This window comes from Rhyacophila brunnea, unplaced genomic scaffold, assembly GCF_057557595.1.
Source record: "Rhyacophila brunnea isolate RB1 unplaced genomic scaffold, BYU_Rbru_1.0 scaffold_3, whole genome shotgun sequence".
NCBI lineage: Eukaryota > Metazoa > Arthropoda > Insecta > Trichoptera > Rhyacophilidae > Rhyacophila > Rhyacophila brunnea.
The window spans coordinates 13,746,722-13,771,715 of record NW_028232965.1 but is presented as its reverse complement, the minus strand read 5'-3'; the positions used below and the strand labels follow the sequence as shown (position 1 = coordinate 13,771,715).

Below are 24,994 nucleotides of genomic sequence, written 5' to 3'. Positions count from 1 at the left end.
CATAACTAGCAATCTTACCACTAAACAAAATCATGTCTGATTTAGCCAATTTCGATATTCCATATTATTATTTTGTAGTATTATTAAATATTTTTGGTAATCATTAGAACACTCAAAAAAAATACTAGGTACCTACTTTTTATTAAGTTGTTTCTTGACTTTACTGCCAACATGGCGGGAAAATACACTCGTTATGAATAATTATTACTGTATTCTGAACAGGCCCTTTTATGCTTTTCGAAAAAAACGTTTATCTATCCATGAAAAAGTGAGAAAATACCAGGATTTAAAGAAATATGTAACATGTTATGTATTTACTATTAATTATTGATTTCACTTCAAGAAGTTTTATTATAACTATTTTTGCTTACTATTTGTCCTTCATCATCAACATCATAATGTAACTTAAAACTGAATGACAATCAATATAATATTATAAGTATATTAATTAAGTACATAATTAATTAATTGAACAGGCATTTAGCGGTAGAACTCCATTATCATGGTTTCCAAACAAAGTTATTGTTGTTACTTATATAATTAGTTAATTATAAGTAGTAATTCATAGTAGAATTACCAAAAATAACTTTGTTTAAAATTCACAAAATAATTATTGACTACATTGGCGTAAACAACTAGATAAGTACATGAAGCGCCTATTTCCAAAAACCGATATGTCCACACGTCAAATTCTAACAAAAAATTCGTACATATCACAGAACAGATAACTCTGTGTTCCCTGGTACATATTGTTTGTGTAAAATCACACAAAATATGTTAGATCTATACCACGGACTCCCAACATAATAAAATGTGATGTTTTAAAATTCACATGCAAACATATCGTTGTTTATCCGCGAACGCCTTTTAGAAATTGGGATTCTATTATACATACAAAGCCTTTAAAAACAGTTAAATCTCTGGTTTCTTCCTTTCGTATGGTTTATTTTTATATAAGTAACTGTTTTGTCGTTGCCTTGTGTTGATGCAACACTGTTCTTCATATTAGGTACTAAAATACGTAAATACAATATTTACGATTTAATTGCCTTGAACTACTCTGCAGAGTAGGGAACGTTTCATCAAAACGCAGACGAGAGCTTTGTTGAGTAGGTTAGTGAGCGTCATGTCATTAAACATAAAATGTTTTAAAAATAGCCAGCAATGCCGTGCAATAAAATGGATTAACGACTGGCGATATTAATTACTAGATAATGGTTTATGGCTTCACTTACCATTATTTTGCTTAAATAAAACAATTAGTATCAGAGTCACTTAATTCGCGAATTCAGTATATCGCTCCATCATCATTTTGTCACTTTAACTTATGTTAATTTCTTACAAACTTACTAATTAATTTTTGTTTGAACTTAAGTTATGGTTTTCATATTTGATTCATAATACCTACTGCAGATGTTAGAGAAAACCAAACCTTCTCTACTATATGAAACTAAATACTTGTATGAAAGTGAATCTGAAAAAAAGAATGCACAAATTAACTGCAAATCATTTAAAATTACATAATTTTAAATTCACTCAATTATTTTTAATCCAAAACATCTATAACCATCTTTCAATGCGCCAACAAACAAAATATAATTTTTGTTACTCCCATTCTACCAAACTAAAAACGTTCAGAGATGCTATCAAACGCTGTAATACTATAATTCCAAAACGCATCTCTAAAAAATTGCTACATTGTTAAAAGGTACTGAATCGAGTTCTTTTCTTTTGAACATCAAACACGTTTAAATGCTATTTCATTCTACAGGTATTATTTTACTGCACGTTTCAATGCACGTGTGTTTGTTTGTTAACCAATCTCTGTGCTGTCAAGCTGTCAAATTATGACGCCGAACACTGATATTAATGAAATTGATTGCAAAAAATAGATACCTAGGCAGTTTGTTCACATGTTATTGTATTTATTTTGATTATTTATCCAACATCAAAGAATAGCAAATGCATACAATAGGTATGCTTGCCGAGCACATGCCAAAGAAATTCGACCGCAACGTGAGATATTGTCAGCCGTAGGAATCAGTCACCTAGAATTGATTGAATTCCAGATAATATTTCGAATCCAAACTGCAGTAAGTAAGTATTTATTTTTGTTTGTTGAATGTATGCAGGACTGCAACTATGGTTAAAACTTTGTATTTAAAACCTTATGATTCGTAGCAAGGTTTTAATGAGTTTGTTCAAGGCAACCACATTTCAAAACAAATAAGAAATTAACTACCTATTATAGACACTTATAAAGTGTGGTTGTAAAATTTAATATATTCTAGTTTTATTATGGCGATGCATAAACAAACTACTTAATTCATTTTATTATAAACATTCACAATCTTCTATAAACTTTCGACTTGCTCGTACTTTAAATAATGCAATAGAAACATTAGAAACTATCAGAGACCATTTAGAAAATGAACCAGACACAAATATTAATTGAGATTAGTACTTTTTTTTTTAAATAGGTACTTATCTATTTTTATTTTTAGTAAATAGTTATAGTGGTCATCGAACTTCAAACTCAAGTCTGAGTGATAGACTGGGCATAACAGTTTTATTGTTTTGTATACAATTTATATGACAACAAGTAACGATTTTATTATTATTTCAAGTGCATAGCAATATCTTTTGTTAGCCTGGTAAGGATTTGACTAAGTACTTATTTTACGGCCAGCTAATAGGTGCGACTGTACTATCAGTATGTTGTGCGTACGTCTAGTGGCCAGTAGTACCTAAGTGTCCGGGCTTGAAATCAAATGATTCGGCTTGATTCGTTCCACTTGAGAGCGCGTTGCACTTGGGGCACTTTGCGGCAGGAGAAGCGCCTCCCAAATTTTATTGGCCGTCATTAGAGCAGATGAATGAGCCGCCGACTTCGGGGTGCGAGGAATGCATTGGGCATATTATTACTTACTCGGCCACCCGCGATGTCTATCGCACAGCCCTGTCTCCTATCTGTGAATGGGCTGGTCGGTGGATGGTCGGCAGCTCGCACTTTTCTATTTCAATCGATTGGCGTGATGTGTATATTTTCGGTTTGATTAGTGGCGCAATCCGAGTGCTGGTAATTCTCGGAACGGAGATACAAATCCGGCGTCTTGTAATTAATAATACGAGTGGTCTGCTACCGTGCGGAAATAAACGAATTATGAATTAAGGCTGGACTATTTTAGCATTTTCTATATTTGCGAAGATTAACGCAAGCATCTGTTTTTGATGACGGGGCGGCTTTTCCTCTCTATGACTATAATATTAATATGAATACAGGTACTATAATTATCCTTGTCTAGTCATGCTAAACGCAGGCTATTAACAATCCTTTAAATTTAATCTTTCCTCTGAGATGCGATGATCTCTTAATAATAATGTAATATATCCACATTTTTATCCCGTTCCTCATACTGAGTCATATTCCAATCCCACATCTCTCTATATACATACAAATATATTCATAATGATACACATTACGTTAACCATAAGGTTAATTTGATTCATCAACAAATACATAAATAAATCTAAACCAATAAATTCTAGATAACCTTTAAAATTAAATAATGTATTCACGTGATAAAATAGCATAAAGATTAAAATTAATTCTATCGACTAAGGATACTTTGATTTAAAATTCTATTTTATAAGAGTTTTTTTACTTTTTCATAGGAATTTTTGTCTTTCGGAATATTTATAAATTATATGATATATATATTGGTATGTACCTACAGATAGCATGACCAAGTCAAAGGGCAACCCCCTGATCCACGAAATCGGTTCCTATGAAATAGTAAAAATCTCGGAGACAAAGGTTTTCATAATGGGGGTCAATTTCAATTAGCTTCAAATTTGAGAGCTTTTGAGGCCTTTGCGTGAGTCAGAAGCTTTAAAAAAAACACCTCCAGCGTATGTGTCATAGTCCACCACTGATTCGTAAAATAATTTCAATGTTTTTATCTCTATCGAAATCAGTTGAATTAAAGTTGCCATCTTATGAATTCTGGAGTTAATTAGGTGTATAATATTATGTTTTCACTGACCTAAATATTATTTTTCCTTGTTTCAGGCCGAGCTAATAAATTTACGCACAGAATTGGTGGATGCTCGAGCCAGAAAAGATGTATTGGAACAGCAGTACTTCAGCAGACTTCCACCACCAGAACAAGGTTTAAAGATAAAATAGTTAACTATATGCATATTGTCTACAAACACAATTCGATTGAATTATCCAACTGGTATTTTTTTACAGATCCCGAACCAATAGGTCACATGTCGTTAGATATGGCTCATCTCAAATGCGAATCTCTGCAGCTCTATAGGGAAAACATTGCTCTCAGAGATACAGTTTTAGCACTACACAGTGAGGTCTATGGAGCGAGGTTTGTAGTATATATATATATATATATTTATATTAAGTACACTTTGAATGTCATCCGCCCCATTAGCTGGTTAAGTAATTATTGACAATACGGTAGGTACTTGGGTACCTACACGAAATCAGTGATAAAACTGTAAGGATGTCAAAAAGATGATAAGTAATGTCTTAATTAAATTAATACTAAGCATTATTGTTCCTATAACCGATAACGGTTAGTAAGTGTAAGTGTTTCTCAAACTTTTTTGAATATCCACTCCTTAAAGCAGTGGTTTCCAAACTTTATGTTACTACGCCTCCCCCCCTTTATTTCATTTTAATAATACAGACACCTTTTTAAATAGGCAAAGATGTACTAATACAAAAATGAAAAAAAAATAATTATAAAAATAAACAAGGTTTTAGTACTTATATTATATTCATTTTTAAATTAATTTGTTTTTCATGCGATGAATGTGCTTGTTTATTAGCACAATCAATTTTAATAGTAGTCAATCCAAATTTAACATTGTTCATTGATAAATGGATTCTATCATGGAATCCCATATCCTGAAGCGGGGCCCCCAGGCCAGGATCTTTGGCGGGCCCACCTACCTATGGCTGAGGTCAGTGGCGCACCCAGGAATTATTATTGGGGGGGGGGGGGGGCGAAGGAAGAGAATGTAAATTAGTCCCATAGGCTCTTTTCTTCTTCATATAAATATTTTTACATAATTTCACAATACACGGCGATATATTTGTACAGTTTTTCCTAGTTTTTATTAAATTGGAGGCATAGTGGCGGTAACCGTTGAGCGTGTCATCAGCGACTGGCGGATTGGAAATGAACAGCGACCATGCTGGACATGTGTACCTAGTATGCTTAAACATTACTTAAATAATATCGGCTGTGCTACGCGCTTGGTCTAGAGCAGTGTTTCCCAAAGTGTGGTACGCGTACCCCCTGGGGTACGGGAAGAGTTTGGTGGGGGTACGCGCTGCACCGGGTTATGGCTACGCCTGGTGCAACACGCATTAATACAACATCCATGATAGAAGGTTTATCGCATGCGGAAGAAGAGCAATTGTTGGAATTATTAGCTTCAGGCGGATTCTTGCAAAATAAATACAAGGAGTGTACTTAAACATCATTTAGGTTGCAAATGCAACATGTGTATCCAGTTTTAACAGAAATTCCTGAAATACATTGCCTTTTTCAACTTCATATTTATGTGAAGTTGCTTTTTAAGCATTTGTAGACATTAAGTCAAAAAAAGGATCAGCCTTTGAGTGTGGAACCGCATCTCAGATTAAAATTAATAACCAGGGAACCAAATTATGATGATCTGTCGTTTCAACATAAATAATTTCATCCTTCTCATGGTTTATAATGAATGTTATTTTTTATAATACCTTTAACTTTTATTTATATTTTATTATGAATGAATTTTATTTTTCGTATATTATTATTTTGTTTATGTACTACAAAAGGAATATATTTTGATTGTTATTAAAGTACTTATATGCATTTTTCTTTGACGAGGAGTGCTCAGTGTTACGAAAATTATAGAAGGGGTACACAGATGTCGAAAGTTTGGGGAACACTGGTCTAGAGAGCTACAATATTTATGCCGAATTCCACCGAAAAAAATGTTCTTTTGATTTACACCACCACCGTAGTGGGTGTAGTCGTTCTTTTCGCCGAATGTTTATCGCAGATTTTTGGTTTTTTAATATTGAGGTTTCAACATATTAATTGAAAATGGACAAAAAAAAGTATTATTGCATTTAAATTATACACAACCTACTCAATACAACACAGCCTAATATCTCGTTTATCGGTCGTTTGTCTATTGCACTCGGTGTACCTACACCATGGCCCCCACATCCTGAAACGGACCCTCAGGCTAGGGCAGTGGTCGGCAAACTGCGGCTCTTTGGCCCCTTGAGTGCGGCTCTGCCACAGATGCTCTCTGCCATATTTGACATGGCTACAAAGAAGAAGCAAAGAAAATGGAAGAGGATAACCGTAAATGTAATGTTGAATAGACCGAGACTTCGCGTTTATTCAAAACTTAAATGGCTTACCGACCTTTATTTATGTCTCGGGAAAAATTAGCGCATTCAAATTTAGAGAGATACTACAACTAAAAACTCGTAATTTTGCGCTAAATATTCTGTCGATGATGCAAGGAAGAAAGCAGCTGAGGAGAAGAGTCAAGAAAAATAAAGTTCTGTATTTAATTAGGTACTGAATAAAATCTTTCAACAATGTTAATATTGCAAGTTTTGTGGTTAGTAAAAAGATTTCCAAGATAGGAAATCAAGAGTAAATTGAGAAATCGATTTATTGATGAGAACATGGAATCGTGCTTAAAATTAAATCAACAACATACGAACCTGACTTAGCCAAACTTTACAAGGAGATGCAAGGCCATTATTCACATTGAGTTTGTCAGTCATTGTCATGATTCAATTTTATGGATACCTGACTTACAATTTAATTTGTATTAATAAATAAGATCATTATTACGTATGATATTCAGTTTTATTCAGTGTACCTACCTATAATTTAATTAGGACTTAAAACTTTAACTAAAGTTTATTAAGTAAATTAGCAGTGTACCTACTTACTACCTAAGCATATAATTTCAGTTTAAGAAATTTGGCTCTCAGAAGAAATCTCAATCGTTGTACTGTTGATATTTGGCTCTATTGACTAATGAGTTTGGTAGGGCTAGGGTATTTGACGGGCCCCCTATCCACCGCTTAGATTAAAGACAGTAGGAAACACTACATTAACGTTTTTCAAATTGTGTTTTAGTTCAAATTGAGGGTACTTATACAGTGAATTATTGGCGATTTTCAATACATCTACTTTAATAATGGAGCTGTCGAGTATCGACACATAATAATCTGAAAATATATTGGACAATTATATAATTTAAAATGTTCATAGTCACGAAATGTAATAGCGCCGCAGGCGAATTTTTTTTTACTATTAAAGATAATTTATGATGCTTGTTTATCTCACTTATCTGGTCAATCAGACACGCCGGCCCCCCACAGCCCGGGCCCCCAGGCTAGAGCCCTGTCAACCCTCCCCAGCCATCGCCTATACCACTCCAGAATTCGGGTGGACACCGAGAATTTCATTAGCGAACGGGTTTCTAAAAAAACCTGACATTAGTGTTACGAAATTTTTGTGTTAGAAATTAAAATCTAGAAATTTTACTAAAAAGGGTGCTGGAGAATTACAAATCATTTTTTGCCGTGTTGTTTGTCTAAGCCCAAGGTATAGTTTATTTGCTTTCGATTTCAATGTGTAAAATCATTCTGATGATTTTCATATTTTGGGGGGGGCCAAGGCCCCCTGGCCCCCCCCCCCCCTGGGTGCGCCACTGGCTGAGGTTAAGGGCAGTGTGGTGCTCTTAAGTAGTGTTTCCTAAATTATACACGGGAGTTATCATTTAAGTATATTAATCATCATATAATCACAACCACATATTTAAAATATTTAATAGCCGTGAAACAAAGCAGCGCCGCAGCTTTTTTTTATTATTAATAAAATAATGTGAAAAGTGCATTAGCAAACTACCCAAGAACTCAGTAAATAGATTTTTGTTTGCTTCAATATATCTGGCGCAGAAATCATTTAAAAGTGTAAACATGGCGAACTTATTTTTTTTGTAATATTGATTTCCAAAGCTCCAATTTTTTATGAATGCCTTCACTTTGTCTTTTTAAATCAGTGAATGCATTAGTGGTTCTTGCATTGATTTATTCACTCATTTTTTTAAAAATTGAAACTAAATAGACAAGCTTAACAACAAAATTATCGTTCCTAAACAAATTTGCTTCAAATTTCAACATTGAGGAGCAAACATTCAAAAAGTGATTTGTCACACATTTTGAAAAATGCCGTTTATTGTCAATTCTGATAGTCCATATTTAAATCTATGAAAGGAAACCAGAATCAGTGTTCAAAGAACCTTTTATCCTATAAAAAAATATAATGCCTTGATTTTCATTCAAATAGTGTTTTGCCCACAAGTTTCATGCAAATCGTGTTTTGTCCAAATTTCAAATCAAAAAATGAACCACTTCCGCGAATTTTGGATTATACAAAATACCAGGATTAAAATTCTTTCCTTAAACAGTTTTATAATAAAAAAAAACCATTTTGAGTACAATATGTTTTTCTTGATTATCTCAGCTCAACATCTGTGTGACAAATCACTTTTTGAATGTTTGCTCCTCCATTATGATTTGACTCTTTTATTTAATTTTTTCACGAGATAGCCAGCGCGCTTCACAATATTATAGAAGTGAGGTATTATAAAATTAGTCTCCATATTTTCAGATAGGTTTGCAAACAACCTTTTATAGACTGTTTTTATGTAGTTTATAACTAGAGGCCGTTTTATAAACTATGTATTTCCAAACTGCAAACCTGTGGCTACATTAATTGTGTTATACTTTTCGCGCCTCCCTTTGCAACACTCCGCGCCTCCCAGTTTGGAAATCGCTGCCTTAAAGCATACCTAAGTATAATATTTCACCAATATTCATATGTGAACATAGAAATGTAACATTGATAACTAAATTGTTTAAAAAGAACTGTTTAAAATGCGATGTTTGTTCTTGTACAAACAGAAAGTATCACCACTTAAGGGGGATGAAAAAAAAGGATTTCAAGTTATACACATTTATATTTTTATAAAAATCTATGTTTTTTAAAATAAATATAAAAAATATTAAAACTACGAATTAGTCAAAAATCTGTATGAGGAAAAATTGAAAACTTAATAAACAAAATTTTAATAATAAATATGACCATAAAATATAAAGTAATAATAACGTAACTGCGGACATAAATATGTAACAAATTCAGATTTTTTAAACAATAATTTTAAGTTTATCTTTGACTTGACTGAAGAAAAATATATTTTTTTAATATTTTTGATACATATTTATTTATTAATTAATACTGTTGAAATTGTAAATTATCAAAAAAGCTTTGTATTTTTCCGCTAGGTGCCTCTGTTGGTATAAGCATCCCCCTTGAAACACATACAATGACACATTTACTTTATTACCACTTCGTTCCTAAGAAGATCTTATAGGCCTCCACTGGGCGGAGTTGACATAATATAATCGAGGAGAATCATTTGGCATATATAGAAATAGCTACGTAAACTGGGTACTTAATAACGAAAATATCTTTCTTAAAAAAAAATCAGCTCACTGGTTGTAAAGAAAATGTATTAATTAACATAAAAGGTTAAACAGGATGTTTAATTTTTTGTCAGGTTCGCGGTCTCTAGTTTACTTCCGTTGTCATTAGACGTCCTTGGTGACCAGAAACGACACGAGCACGAATGATAAAAAATATTGTATAAAAAATGGGGCGGCATTATGGTGCTGGCTAAGTGCGTCATTTTGTCTAGGGACATCACTGACAATATGAAATGATTTATATAGGTGATAAACTGAAAAGGCATTGATTTATATTCTTTCCCTCATTTTATGCAACTTAGCGGTCCTATCACCCCTAAAACGCCCCCTACCACCTCCCTCTTTCACACACCCCTTCCACCACCCCACCCCTTCCAACCCCGTCTTCCCTCTCAGTACCATACGGATTGCCCCCACTATGGAAATCATTGCTTCATCCGATCTCTAAACTTGATTTAAACAAAGTGATTTTTGTAAATATTTATGTTGAAACAGCTGACAGGTGACAGCATTATTGTAAGTTGACATGCAGCATAACAATACAGCATTATCTATCAATCAAACTTGAGAAAACATTTGTATGCTGGTAATGTGTACATGCTCTAAAATATAAATATATACGTAGTGTAGAACTTAGGTAATAAAGTATGTAAAAATAAAAAAAAATTCTCACAACAAAATGTTTAAAATGAGTTGCAAATAATAGCACAATTTAAATGAAGTTATTACAAATATGATTTTATTATATCAATCATTTAATCAAGCAAGTTTATCTTTTTCTAGGTTAGCTGCCAAATATCTGGATAAAGAACTAGCGGGACGTATTCAACAATTACAGTTGCTCGGACGAGAGATGAAAGGAGAGCTCCGAGATCGACTCTGGCGGCAGCTCGAGGCTGAAATACTTTTGCAAAGACACAAGACTGTTGTAAGACTCTATATGATAATAGTATCAACTATAATCCTTTTGATATGACAATATGTAAAATTGTTATTTATTTGCTAACAGGTGCGTGCTTGCCGATCGGCTGATGGTGGTGGTGCCACAGCACGCCGCGTTGTGAGTGTCGCAGAACAAGCAGGAGTTGGAGAAGCTAGGGGGACGGCCAGTCGAGGGGTTGGGGAACCGAGGCATGTCAGAGTTCCACGAAAACACCACCAAGGGCTTGGAATTAGCATTACGGTAATTTATTTTCCATGACCAATTAAAACATTTAATTGACGATAGTGGGAAATTAAATTTTATTGTTTAATAGAAATTTAATTTATTATTTATTAATTTATTTGTCATTTTTTTTATATCACAGGAATACCTACTGTTAATTTATTAATAGAAAAAGATGAGATAAAATGAAATACTGCCATCTATTTCATGTAACACTAAGCTACTATAAAAAACTTTGAAAATAAATCATAGATGTCTATAATTAAATAAATTCATTAGTATATTATTAAAATTTATTTCAGGGTGGCAGAGAACACGGCGTTCCAATTTTGATATCGGAACTAGAAACTGATGGGCCGGCCGCGCATACTGGGCAGCTTTATGTGGGAGATGCTATTCTTTCTGTCAATAATATTGATCTCAGACAGGTAAAAAAATACCATACTTTAAATAAGTTTTTGCTTATGGAAGAATATTATTCTGTCCATTCACAATACAATTTCAGAAAATTTCTGAGTAATCTGTTTTATTATCTTTCAGGCATGCCATAAGGAAGCAGTTTCAATTTTACAGAACCAGACTGGTGACTGCATTCTTTGTGTGCAGTTCGTCGCTGAAGATTCAGATGATGACAATTCTCTCAGTGAAGAAGGGTACACGTTTCAGTCAGTAATTTTTATATTTAATAAAATTAAAATGGATTATTAAAGCTCTTACCTTTAACTGCAAAACTAAATAGTCACTCTATATTAGATATATCATCTGAGAATACTTTGTTTAAAAATTTAAATAAAATTAACCTAAAACTGTTTTTATTGAAACTATGATATTTTCTCATGGATATTTACGTAATATTATTTCTGTCATATTGTTTGTTCATTTGTTATTGTCAGGATATTATATGTATATGTTTGAAATTATAGGTACCCAGTTTTCCCAGCTGACGAGGGTGGCGCTGGTGAAGCCACGCCTACTGCACCTCGCACCCCTGATCCGCCACACCTTCACCCTCTTAACCACGTTCATAATCAACAGGAAGGCCTTCATCCAAGGTATGTTCGTTCATATATTAATTATGAAATTTTTAAAATTCACCTTCGGGTATACACCGGGACTGCAATATTATTTCAAGATTCGACGGGCTATATTTGAAGACTTCATGATTTTCTGCTCTTTCAGTAAAATTCAGTTTCTGGTCTGGCATTTTTTGTCTCGAATTAGACATAATATATTTACTTTGAATAACGTCGCAGTTATCTAGGCCTAACATTGTCAACACTCACATTGAGGTTTGAGCAGCATTCGCATTCATACACTTAATAACATTAGACTTTACAACATTACATCTTAAGAAAGGCCTCTAGAAAGAAAAGTGATTGGGAAGAAAGAGAAGGAACAGTGACAGCCTAAAAACTGAAAAAGATATCTCCGTATTTAAATTTTTGTTCTAATACAGAATCCAATATTTGGGGTCACCAATAATTATCAGTTGTCATCTATTTCTATAGGTAGGAGGCCGTTCTATCATCTTTATGGGTTGATTTGGTAATTTATATTTAATCCATGGTATACAATATTATATCGTGAGAAGTGTGTAAGTTAAAAATTATAACTAACAGCGTATTTATTAATAAATTGTATTTTTTTCTATTTCAGAAGTGGCTCCGAAGACTACAGTGATTATTTAAACACTCCTGAAAATAACCACAACATTAGCTCTCTGCACGGCTATGCGCACCAAACTGCAGCACAAAACACTTACTATAACAATAATCTTAATATTTCCCCGATCCGATACGAAGATTCCACATACCCCGTACGACAGAGTAGCATATTCGGTTTCAATAACCTCTATGATGAATATCACACGGCAAACAATAACAAGGTCGTACAACATTCCATTTTAGATATGGATGACAATACTATAAAAATTGAGACTGAAATTAATAGTTCCATTATACCATATGACGACAAATTGATTTCACAAATAAATGAAACAATTTTGATTTGCAACGATACTAACGCAAACGCACAAGAAAAGGATGGCTGTGATTTCGTAAAGAAGCACGTTGAAGTTGTTGATCTTGTAAACAATGGAAACGGTATTTTAAATACTTCAAATAATTCATTTACGAATTCAGAGAGTGCAAGCTCTCCCATGCAGACGTCCAGCGATAATATAATTATATCGTCAGGAATATCGTGCGGAAATATAGATCTCAATTCAGCCGACTCTAAATCTCCCAAGAGTTTAAGTGACGAAACGAATAAAACCGAAAATCAGAAAATCATGTCTTATATTTCCAATAAAAATGAAAAAAAGATATCAGAAGATAAAATTACAAAAACCACAGATCTCTTGAATAATAGTCCTGTGAAAAATGTTAAACACAAGACTGTTAGAAAGAATGCTGCCAAAATGGATTGTGATAAAAGTATATTAGAAGTCAAATCTCATAAATCGAATATAGACACATATGATAAAGAAAGCGAAGTCAATCAAAATTTAGGTTTTCTCTATCCGAAGCTTTCAAACATCAAACCGTTTGGCTTGAATCAATACCATGGACTGCTGGGAGATATAAAGAAGGGTTTCGATGAGTCTTCGCTTTCTCCTGAAGATTCTGTCGAGACGACTCCTGTGCACGGTAAAAAGCCTCCGGTGAAAGTGACAAAAAAGAAACGTGTCAAAGGAGGAGATTGGAAAAGTAAAGGAGCCTATCAAGCTATAAACAACGCAAACACGTCAGATATGGACTCTCCCATTCGAGAAATCAAACCAGATAAAAGGTATCATCGAGACGGTGATACTCATTCAAAGTTTGGAGTAAAAACAATTCAATCAATATTTGAAAAGTCAAACAAAGAGGAGAAACAGGAAACGAAAAAGCTTATGTCGAATTTGATGGATGAAATTAGCTCTGAAGTAGAGACTAATTTAGTTCTCCAGGAGCAGTTAGTTTCCCTACAAAAATTACCTGTGAAAGCTGAATCTAAGAAAAACACTGTCGAAGAAAAACCTCTGATGCGGTTTACTCCTGAACATGCTCTACCAAATCTGAAACCAAACAATAGTGTCGTTTTGGCTGTCAAATCTAAGGCCGGTGACTCACTTGAAAACTGTGACAATAGCACCAATGAACAATGTTTTAATACGAAATTAATCTCCGACAGCCAATGTGCAAATGCAGGCTTTCAACAGAATATTAAAGCTGAGGTTGATTATGAAAATGGCAATATTGAAGGGAAAAACTTATCAGTGCAAAATATCCAGGTTAATGAAAAAAAAATATCAAATACAAAATTGAATGTTAAAAATCGCGGATTTAGAATCGGTTCCGCTAAGAGAGTTCCACCTCCACCTGACGTCATTCATATTCCACTGAAAGACTTTTCAAAGAATATGCAAGATACTGCAAAAATGAACAGTACTGATAATTTAAACATTAAAGTGTCATCTGATGAAGGTTCAAATCTAAATCAAGCCTCTAGTAAGAATTATGCTGAAGCAGAACAAATTTTTCCCGAAAGTCTAATTAATCAAGAACAGATCGAAACAGAAATAAACGATATATACCCGGTGATAGAGAGTATCATCAGAGGAACACATTCCAGTGAACATAGCCAGGCTGACATTGATGCCACTCTTAAATTGGCTCTAGGTCAACTCGAGAAGTCGATGATGAACGACCGCTATGAGAGAGAGAGTCAGCAATCCAATCCATCCACCAAGCCGCAGAAACAGAATAATTATAGTCTACCCCCTAATAAATCTGATAATGATTATTACAGTATGCCGAATAAAGTGAAAGCTGCTTCCGGAAAACGCTCATCCATCTCCAGCTATCCGCTGGCTAAGGATATCCTTATTGAAGGGAACGGAGATCCAGACTTTGGAACCCCCGTCTAGTCATTTCTTCTTATTTTTAAAGACTTTATTTATTGTAGTGATTCATTGTAAGGAAATTTTTTAGGCATTTTTATAGAATGCTTTCAATACCGTGGTGACTTCTTTTACATGTTATGAAAATAGAGGAAAAATTAAAGTTTTGTTGAAATTATTATGTATGTATATCTTTCCATCCAAAAAGAGATTAGTGAGTATCTATAATATAATAACATTTGTATAATTAGGATATTATTGAATGTTAATGTTGTTGCTGGGAAACTTGTTGAAAAGCATTAAATATGTTTTGAAAGCTACTCAATATTATGTATGTACGTAATAAAAATGTATTGATGTAATTTTAATGATGGATTCATTCCTGATGTAAAATTTAGTTTCATTCGATGCAATTGGAGAAATGTATTTTGTATAATTTATTTTCTTTGTGAAATGAAAATTGTTTATTAACTATTCGGATTTCTTACAAGCGGTAAACAAATAAGTTAATTATTCAATATTTTCAATTTATATGGTAAAATTTTCATCAATAGAAGATCGAGTGAGTAAGTATCTACTACTAAATAATTCACAATAGTTAATTTTTGCATCAAAACCATTTCTAATCTTACTTGATAATTAATGTTCTTGTCTGTTTACGTATTATAATGTTAATAATAATTATTCAATCACTTACAATAATTGATATGTGATAGAAATACACAATACATAATATACTATTTGTTAATTTCTCCTGAACACCTACTTAAATAAGTATGTCCTTCCACAAGCTTTATACACCTGATTAGTTCACATACTACATACATCATTAGTATTGAATTTCTCTGATTGAATATATATTATTGTATAAATTAATATTGCCGTTATAATAAAGTGAGCAAGCTGCTTGTGTTGTATTCTATACAATCGAATCGTTTATTTAGAATTCCTTAATTTTAGAATTAAAAAAGAAAAAAGAATTGAGGTGTATTTCAAGTATTTTTTATTTTATTACAAATTGGAATCAATTGAGGCGTAACTGTAGTTATACCAGTGTACATTGGCCACTTCACGAGGACACTGCATACAAACATTTCACAGCTATTATTGTAGTTTTAAATTATATCGATTATAGTTCCAAATTCGCAGAACGGTTGATCTATATCGGTAAATCTATGACATCATAATATGTTGCCATTGGAAATAATATTTTATTTTATGATCGATAAGAGTGAAAATTTATAATTCTAATAATATCATAAGTTAATTTTATATTCCATTAATATTTGTCAATCAAAAGTGTTTTTTTTTTTTTATTATTGTACCATTGATCCATTCTTCGTTTCTACTTCAAGACGGAACATCTGTAGGTCCACCGTGTGGAGCATTCACATATTAATTGAAAATCAACATTGAATTTTACTGCAGGATTCAATTCCGTGATCTATATAATTATATGTGTCTAATGCGCAAAGTGTTCAACCAGTGTGTGCTTCCTGTAATCACATATGCATGTGAAACATGGACCCTAAGTAAAAGAGAGATCCAGAAACTTACAGTAGCACAACGCGGTATGGAGAGGTGCATGCTGGGCATAACGCGAAAGGACAAAAAGAGGAATGAGTGGATAAGGAAGCAGACAAGGGTTTGCGATGTGATAGAGTTCATTAAAAGCCTCAAATGGAGATGGGCTGTACACATTGCTAGAAGAATAGACAATCGTTGAATGAATTTAGTCATCCAGTGGTATCTAAGAGGTACAAAACGTCTGCAAGGTAGACCTAAAGGACGCTGGATTGATGAAATGATAAAGTTCTCCGGAAGTATGTGGCAACGCAACGCACAGGACTGAGAGAAGTGGAAGCAGCTTGAATAGGCCTTCGCCACCTACCGTGGATCAGCAGGTGCTAAATTTGTACAATTAATAAAATTCAAGGAATAATATTGTTACCATTTCTAGCACTTTTTGTACTCCTAATCCAAAATTCTGTAATGCCACATTACACCTCTACATTGTGATTTTATATGTTTGTGTCGCCTATTTTCCAATCAGTTTTTTTAATATTGAACATTTGGAAAAATTATTTAGGTTTGATATAATTAATCAAATAGTTAAATAATGATACTGTTATGCCTACGTCATTATGTGTTTCAATAATTGAAAAATAAAATTAATACATACTTACAGTTCTGATAATAAAACAACTTAGTTTAAGCAAAAATAATTTTTGTTACTGTTTTGCTTGTATAGCTATTCTCTCTCACTCACTCTTACGGGGAATAGAAATGTTATTTCCATATTGACTAATATAAAACATTACCAGTGATATTGCTTCAATGTTTATTATGTATTATGAAAACGTACTACAGATTCCCTTATTGTGAATAATGTAAATTCACAGTGTTTTATGGTTTTTTTATATTTTTATTTATCAGCTTGCATGATTATATTGTATTTACATGCAGAGAATAATAATATTATTTTGTATTTGCAACTGGATATGATGCACAAAGTGTTTGTTTGATTTGTACATAATAAGATATTTTATTAACAGATATGGAACATTTTTCGTCTTTAATTATTATTGATTTTCTTTCATCACATAATATTATATAGTTGAATTATTATATCATATTCCCGATTGATGAATTTGTGAGTTGAATGTATTTATTAAATTTAACCATAATGCTAGTTTTTATGTTGTGATTTGATTAATTATCCATTTTTTATAGATAATTTTTAAGTAAATTTTGTACAACTGCTTTATCATTATATCTTTTTATAATGTGTGTTATTTATGTATTGTAAACATAGGCTGAGTAATAAGTCTATGAAGCAGAGATATTATCAACAATAAAAAAATAATTGCACTCTTTAACAGCATTTCGAAATAAAGTCTTTCATATCATTGTATATTATTAGTTTATTTGTAAGATAAAAAATATAATTTTCATATGAATGTGTCATTCTCAAGCTTTTACGCACATATGCAAAATAATATATATTTTATACTTATTTATAATATCAAACACTTTTCAGGGTTGTCCAACATGCAATCTGCTACATACATATAAGTCAAATTACTAGACAGTTATCTGCAAATATGACACCGTTCACTGTTGTTATAAGTATTAAAGTATCATAATTACAAAAGGCAACTTCCCGCTTTCTCTGTTGATGATTAAGTAAGAGAAATTCCATAGTACAATAAAATTAAGTTAGTTGTTTCGTAGACATAATAATAAAGCATTTTTTTATAAAACTTCTTGCATAAATATTACAAAAACTGAAGAACAAACTTGATTATGGCTTGATGGATTATTCAATAGAATTTTTTCAGTCCCTTGCCACCAATTCAAATTTGTAAAAATATTTAATCAGCGACTTTTCATTTCTAATTCAATTAATTAGGAGAACAAATCATTCCATTAGACCCGTGATTCCCAGTCATTTTTGTTTTTGAACCTTGAATCATTTTTTAAAACTTTTGGGACTCCTACCTATCTTCTCCTCTACAAGAGTTAAGAATTCTCACGGAACAAGCCTTGACGGCTCACAGAACTGGTTGGGAATCACTGATGATTAGATCTTAACTGTGGATTGTCAGTTATTATAAAATGTTCAATTGTCTCAAAATCGTTTCCTGAAACTACAGTATTATTCAAATTCAAATGGTCCAATGTACTGTGAATTGTATTTAATATACCTAAACAAATAATGTAGTAGATGAATATAATATTATAATAATGTCTGAGAGAGATTGTGAGACAGAGCCATAAATTCAACGTGAGATGGTAATATACTCGCATGGTATACTCGCATAATAAGACATACAGTAGCCGTACTATTATTCTACAACTAACATGTCATGGCTGCGATTTCGTAACACTGTATGCAGTGTAAAAAGTAAAAACAAGGGTAATATATGTATGAGAATGAGTGGGGGGACTTACAGGTCCGCAAATTGCAGTTAAGAAGTCTGCAGCCGTGATATAATGGTAAGTCCATAATTGTAGTTGCTCTTTACCAACCATGAGTTTCAGATTTAGAAATTAAAATTTTGTCCAAGACTAGTTTCAATAACTAGTCTAATGATGCTCGCGATTTTAAGCAGCAGAATGCTATTTTATTGTGTACAAAGTGCTGTATATGTATCTTATATAATATGTTATTATAGATACTTTATAGAAGCCATGATAATATTGTAGGGTGAAATACTGTTAACAATATTCCACATTCCATTTACTCCATAGAAAGTTGACCTTAGCAACGTAACGCATGCGTTTAATCGACGTTACTGCCAGAATAATTGCTAAGAAATGATATTTTAAAAAAATGTGAGATGCGATAGCCATTGCGCAATCATCATTTTGTGCGAAATTGTTGCCATAATATTACAATATTGGAAATTATCAATAAAATTAATACTGACATGTGTTATCATTGTAGCTCGATTTAAAGTGTTTATTAAAATAATATTATATCTTTAACATAATTGCGTCAATGTGGTAGTTATTAAAAATGTAATACAAAAGAATCAACAGCAATGTTTCACTATTTCTACTAAAATAATAAATATCTGTAGCTGACTTGTTACTTTTCCACGCAAGTTCTTAAGAATAATGTAAGTACTTATGTAATTAAAAATATATTATTTTATTAATGAATATTGTGTAGTATGTTTTTTTTGCAGTTGGATAGCCTTGATGAATAAATACTTTGAAACATGTCATTTTACGTATCTCTTCTAATATGTTAAGTCTGAGAATAAAACGCATTTAAAGCAAAACTTGTTTTTTTATCAGTCACCCTGTAAGACCTCAAACAATCAATTAACGTAATAATAGATTGTCAACAAATCTATGAAGATAACTACAAAAATGTGCTATAAATAAATCTGGAATGAAGAATTTGGGGTGGGATAAGGGTTGAGATCAAAGCTGTTAGAAACCCTAATTTATTGAAAGGTCTAATTTCTCCTTCAATTTTAATGGAAGATTGATTCCATTAAATCAAAAATTGGAACCGTTATTCCTGAGCTTTGTACAGATTCTTTTAATGTACTTATGTATGTGCTATTATTGAATATTATATGTACTTAATTACACCAACCTAACTAGTTATAGGTGTTATTTTAATTTAAACATGGTTTATTTATACGATTATTTTCAACCTAAACCACCACATTGGTAGTAAAAATCTTTTGTTAAAAAGTTATATTAAAATGTATAACATAATAGGTAATTATCATATAATTTTAGAATAACTTACTAAGTCAACTAGCATGACTAAAATGATGACTAAAAACAATGAAGTAGAAATATTACAAGATTATAGGATTTTTTTATTGGGTTATGGTTCTGCGTCAGAGTACTCATGATTCGAAATCAAGGATTTCAGACCTGAAACAGGAAATGCTAGTTTAGTAAGTTCTCTCAAAGGTATTGAAGAGATTTTTCATAGTTTCCATGTATTTTATATTTAAATAATTTTTTTGAATTCGATTTTCTAAAAAAATGAAAAATGTATAATCTAATGAAAAAGGAGTTAACCCTCAGTTTTTTTCAAAATAGGTTTTATTGGATAATAACATGGAACACGACTAAATACACGCTGTGTGCAAAGGATGTTGGATGCAAATGCGAAATTATTTGAATTTTTGCTTATATTTTTTTTAAAGAAGAAAGTGAAGTGAATAAAAGACTCATTTTTATTGGTTTTTTTAATTACCTCAATAATTAATATCAGATTGGGAACATAAAACACTACCTATCTAAATTAATTATCTCCTTGCACCTAAGATTTATGTACTTATACTTATTGTATTTTTAACCTTGACTGAAACCCATAACAAAAACGTTTTTGGGCCTCCTGTAACATTTTATTTATGTCGGTTAAGTCATTTTTCATTTTAACGATCGAATGTTTCATGATTGTTTTTATTTATATCGAATCTCATTTCGGCATAGTCGCAATCAGGGAACACAGAATTAATGGGTATTGGCTTACCCTTGGGTGAGGTATATAACAAGCAAGAGATTTCTAGTGTGGAAAAATATGGGATTAAAGAATCTGCTATTTTCAATATTTACGTCTGTATCATGTCTGTATCACAATATGCATTTTAGTTTGTCACGTTAATGTAACATGCTTTCAATCTTTGAGAATTAATAGTCGACGCGGTTTTTTTTACTTGGGTTTTATGGCGGTCAGGCCATAAACTACCCTGCTTCAGAACTTTGATGCATGGTGATGGCTTTTTCATTTATATTTATTAATCTGTTCTGTAGTCACATTTTTAAATAAAATATATTCTCTACAATCATTACGAGACTAAAACAAAATTACTTTATTATCAAGATTCGAGACAGTGAATATCTCTTATATACTAGAATAAGTAGATAGGTAATGTTACCATACCTTATATTATATTATATTATATTAGGTACTTATATTTTATGTCGAAACCACGATTTCAACATAATTTTTGTGATAAGTTAAAACTTTTCCGCAGGTCGTTAAAAATAATGTTATAATGTGTATGAGTAGATACTACGTGCATACGTAATACCTATTAGGTACTGTGACACCCCCGTATGGTCCCCATTTGGGGATGTCTTTGTGTATCTGGAGACGCCCGAATCGGTATCAAAGCCAACAAATAATAAAGCGCTGATTACGAAAATAAATAATAATAAAAGAGCCCAGCCGGCAATGCCGTAAATTTTGTTAACCGTTGGAGATTTGCAACGTCGCTTTCTTTTCGACGACGGTTTCGTTGGAAAAAATCACAAGATGGCGCGCAGATCGCGACAAACAGAAAAATCGCGAGCACGCCGATTTCGTACGGATAAAATAAATTATTCAAAATGTAACCATATAGTATAATATAAACTTAAATAAACTCGCCGTTTCCATCACAATTCCGGTGCCTTAATTATCCACCTTCATCCCAAATACAGACGATAAAAAAGAAAACAAAACACAAAGTGACAGTTGAGAAATTCTCTTACCAAAATGGAGGGAAGTGATAGTACATATGCAAAAAGAAAAAATGTATTCATTAAAACATTTTGAAATTAAATACCTACGTATTCATTTTTATAATATGGCGAGCTGATACATAAACTGAGAAACTACTTACAATAATCGAATGATATGAATCTAATTGTTTTATTATTAACTATTAAATTATTGTTAGTTATTTTATTACTTTATTATATTACACACCCATCTTGGGCGTAGTCAGTCAATATTATTTGCCAATAGCTTCTTCTTATTGGATGATTTTTTTTGATATCTTGGTAACCCGTGATGGATCTTCTCCTAAATATTTATTACAGAATGTTATTTATTTTATCAATATTGCATTATACAGGCCTCGAAGTGGATGGGAGCGCAATTCCGGTTCATGAAATTCCCGAGATTACCAGTCCGTCTCAGTTGACCATCTGAGCGAGGTAGGCCATATAACAAAAAATTAAACACACCTATTTTTATAAAATATACATAAAATTGGAACAATATTTTAATATTTTCTGGAAAATATCGAGCACAAAATATTTCATTTCAAGCGGTGCATTTAATATCATAAATCACATAGGTAGGTTCCTAATAAGCTTAGGCATGGGCCCTCAAATCGTGAAGCGGGCCCTTCTATATAATTATCGCTATGGTGAAGGGCAGTGTGATGCTCTATAATAGCGGCGTTTCCCTACTGATGTTCGCAAGGTAAAAATTAAGGACATTCTGTCAATTTTAGCGATTTTTGTGTTTTTAAATAATCCACTTGAATTATTGACATATTATCATATTACATCTTTGTAGTAGCCAAGTAAACTGCGACCCCTCACCATATTAACATAAATAGGCATTTTTATTAGAGCGAGAAAATAACACTGAAAAGAATAGTCAAATAAAACAACACGTGGATTGTCTTTTAATTATTATCAAAAAAAGTGAACCTTCGGTCATGTTAATTTTTTTACATGTGACTTGTCAATGGTTTGAATACAGCATTTTTCATTTTCATTCAGAGCTGTTTCGGGCTATGAACCCGTTTCAGAATAAGAGAAAATAAAACAAACAAAATGCGGAGATTACTTTTACGATTACAAAAGAAATCAATGGATAAGGAAACACTTATTAAGAAAAATCTCGCGACATAAAAGATGTCTTCAAACCAGTTTTCTGAGATAAGATTGATATAATTTCGCACACATGGACCTAAAATTTCTCGTTTAAACCAAAAAAATATGGAAGTTCACGATTACCGTGTTTTTTTTCAGTAAAACCATCGATATACAATAAACAAACAATGAAAAACACATAGAACGCGTCGCTCAACCATATTCTTATTTTACAACGTTTTTATTAGCTCATATTATTATTTGTCCGGTGGTTGTTTGTCCAGTACAAATCTTGCAATCGATTTTTAACTAACTTTCCGACTAGCTAGACATTTGAAACTTTTGGAATATATCAGAACACGATGCCAATACATTATTTTAATACTTTTGAATTGAATTCATTTTCAGTTGAGTCTGTTTTGTATGGAAAGTTATTCCAGAAAAATCCGTAAAAAGTAAAAGAGTATTATTGGTTGCTAAGGGGGTGGTCCTAGCAACTAAATTATTAATATATACGTGCGTTACTATGGAAATCAAAATGAAATGTCAAAATGACATTTCAGTATTCTGTAAGTTATTTGTTTGTTTGTATTTTTATTTACTTCATATCAAGTACAAGTTTGAGCATATTGAGCATAATAATTCAACAGAAAATTTAAAAATGTTGTAAATATATAAAAAGTTCTTTTTATCTTGTAATTATTTGTTCTATATCTACGTGAAACAAAATAATGTCGCAGGTTACTTTTTTACTATTTGTAGAATAAATTTGTGTTACCTATTTGAAAAATGTTACTTTTCATTATAATTTAAGTAGTTTACGACAAGACGTGCTGTTGTGCTTGAGAATAGTCAAAAATAGTCGTAAAATCGACAATTTTAGTAGTAATCCTTTTAAGGGTCAAAGCAAACGTTTTTAAAAAAACTATATATAGTTTATATAAACATAGGTTTATATTCTAGATTTTGTTGACGCACATAACTTCCGTGAAATTAACTTCCCTGGATAAATCATTTTCGATACACAAAATTTATATCAAAAAGCTATTGTGTCGGTTTTAACCGAACCTAAATCCCATTGCCAAATACAAGACTATTGTATGATTGCTGATAAATCACAAAGACGAAAGAGAAATTAGGTATGAAGATGAGAGGATAATACAATGTGCCTAAAAAAATAATAGTTGGTTGGACAAAACAAAAGTCAATAATTAGTAAAGTTGGTTTTTTTCTTATATTTATCTCATTCGACCAACCACGGCCCAGAGACTACAACCCTATCGCCCCCCGCTTGTGTGGGACATGACTTTGTTTGTGACTTGTTTTATTTACACCAGGTATTACAATTATCTTTACTATGTCCAATTAAAAAGAAAAATGAAAATTGATTTAGAAAAATATATTAAGGTAAAATACCTATGTCACTGCCATTAATAATCCGATCTGGATCTTGGGAATTGTTTTTATTCGAGAAATGGTTGTTAACCATTCGCTCAACGTATTAGGTTCATGCTCCAAATGCTAACGATGAATCGCTGTCGAGCAGTGGGTCATGGGAATTTCATCTTTGAATATGCATAATATAAAAACATGCATAGTGTTTTGCCCCGCTGGCGAATATAATAATTATGATACGCCAGTTGTCTTCACATACATTTTATCCAAAATTAAAAGGGGGCCAACATAGCACTCTTATCAATAAATAGTGTAGACAAAGTTGGTATCTCCTGTGCTATAACTATAATGTTAATGTGACAATTTTAAATGAGTATAAAAATAAAATGAGACGAATACTAGTAAGCGTAAGAACGAATAAGGAATGAATGAATTCAGTTTACAGTAATGGCTATCCATTACTGAAAATTGAATTCATTCATTCCTTATTGGTTCAATATTTTTCCTCATAAATAAAACTCGCCCTACCGCAATAATACGAGTATTTATGACATAGCCGAACTATATATTTAAAAGGCTGTATTCTTTAAAAATAGATCACGTTAAACATTTTTTCTCAATAACCAAAATAGCTTTTCAGTGTCATGTTTTCGCAAGTTTAAGTCTTTGCGAATTTTCGCAGAGCCCCTGACATACCCTAGTTGGCAATCACTGCTGTGGAGACATAACCAGGGATCGAAATGGACTGGAGCGCACCGGAGCGCCATTCCGGCTCGTGAAATTGGTAAAATTATCGCTCCGTCTCGTGGAGAAATATTTTGAC

At 32.3% G+C, this 24,994-nt stretch overlaps 1 protein-coding gene across 1 annotated transcript in view; it reads left to right on the top strand.

Moving 5' to 3' along the window:
• Nucleotides 1–19,426, top strand: part of LOC147067914 (uncharacterized) — a 133,666-nt gene extending 114,240 nt beyond the window's left edge. Inside the window, exons 3-10 of the mRNA XM_085952848.1 lie at nucleotides 4,073–4,172; nucleotides 4,256–4,385; nucleotides 10,382–10,526; nucleotides 10,608–10,781; nucleotides 11,066–11,191; nucleotides 11,304–11,428; nucleotides 11,687–11,815; nucleotides 12,420–19,426. Of these exons, the coding sequence (XP_085808974.1) occupies nucleotides 4,073–4,172; nucleotides 4,256–4,385; nucleotides 10,382–10,526; nucleotides 10,608–10,781; nucleotides 11,066–11,191; nucleotides 11,304–11,428; nucleotides 11,687–11,815; nucleotides 12,420–14,673 (3,183 nt within the window). The 3' untranslated portion in view covers nucleotides 14,674–19,426. The remainder of the gene's footprint in view (nucleotides 1–4,072; nucleotides 4,173–4,255; nucleotides 4,386–10,381; nucleotides 10,527–10,607; nucleotides 10,782–11,065; nucleotides 11,192–11,303; nucleotides 11,429–11,686; nucleotides 11,816–12,419) is intronic.
• Nucleotides 19,427–24,994: the final 5,568 nt, after the last annotated feature.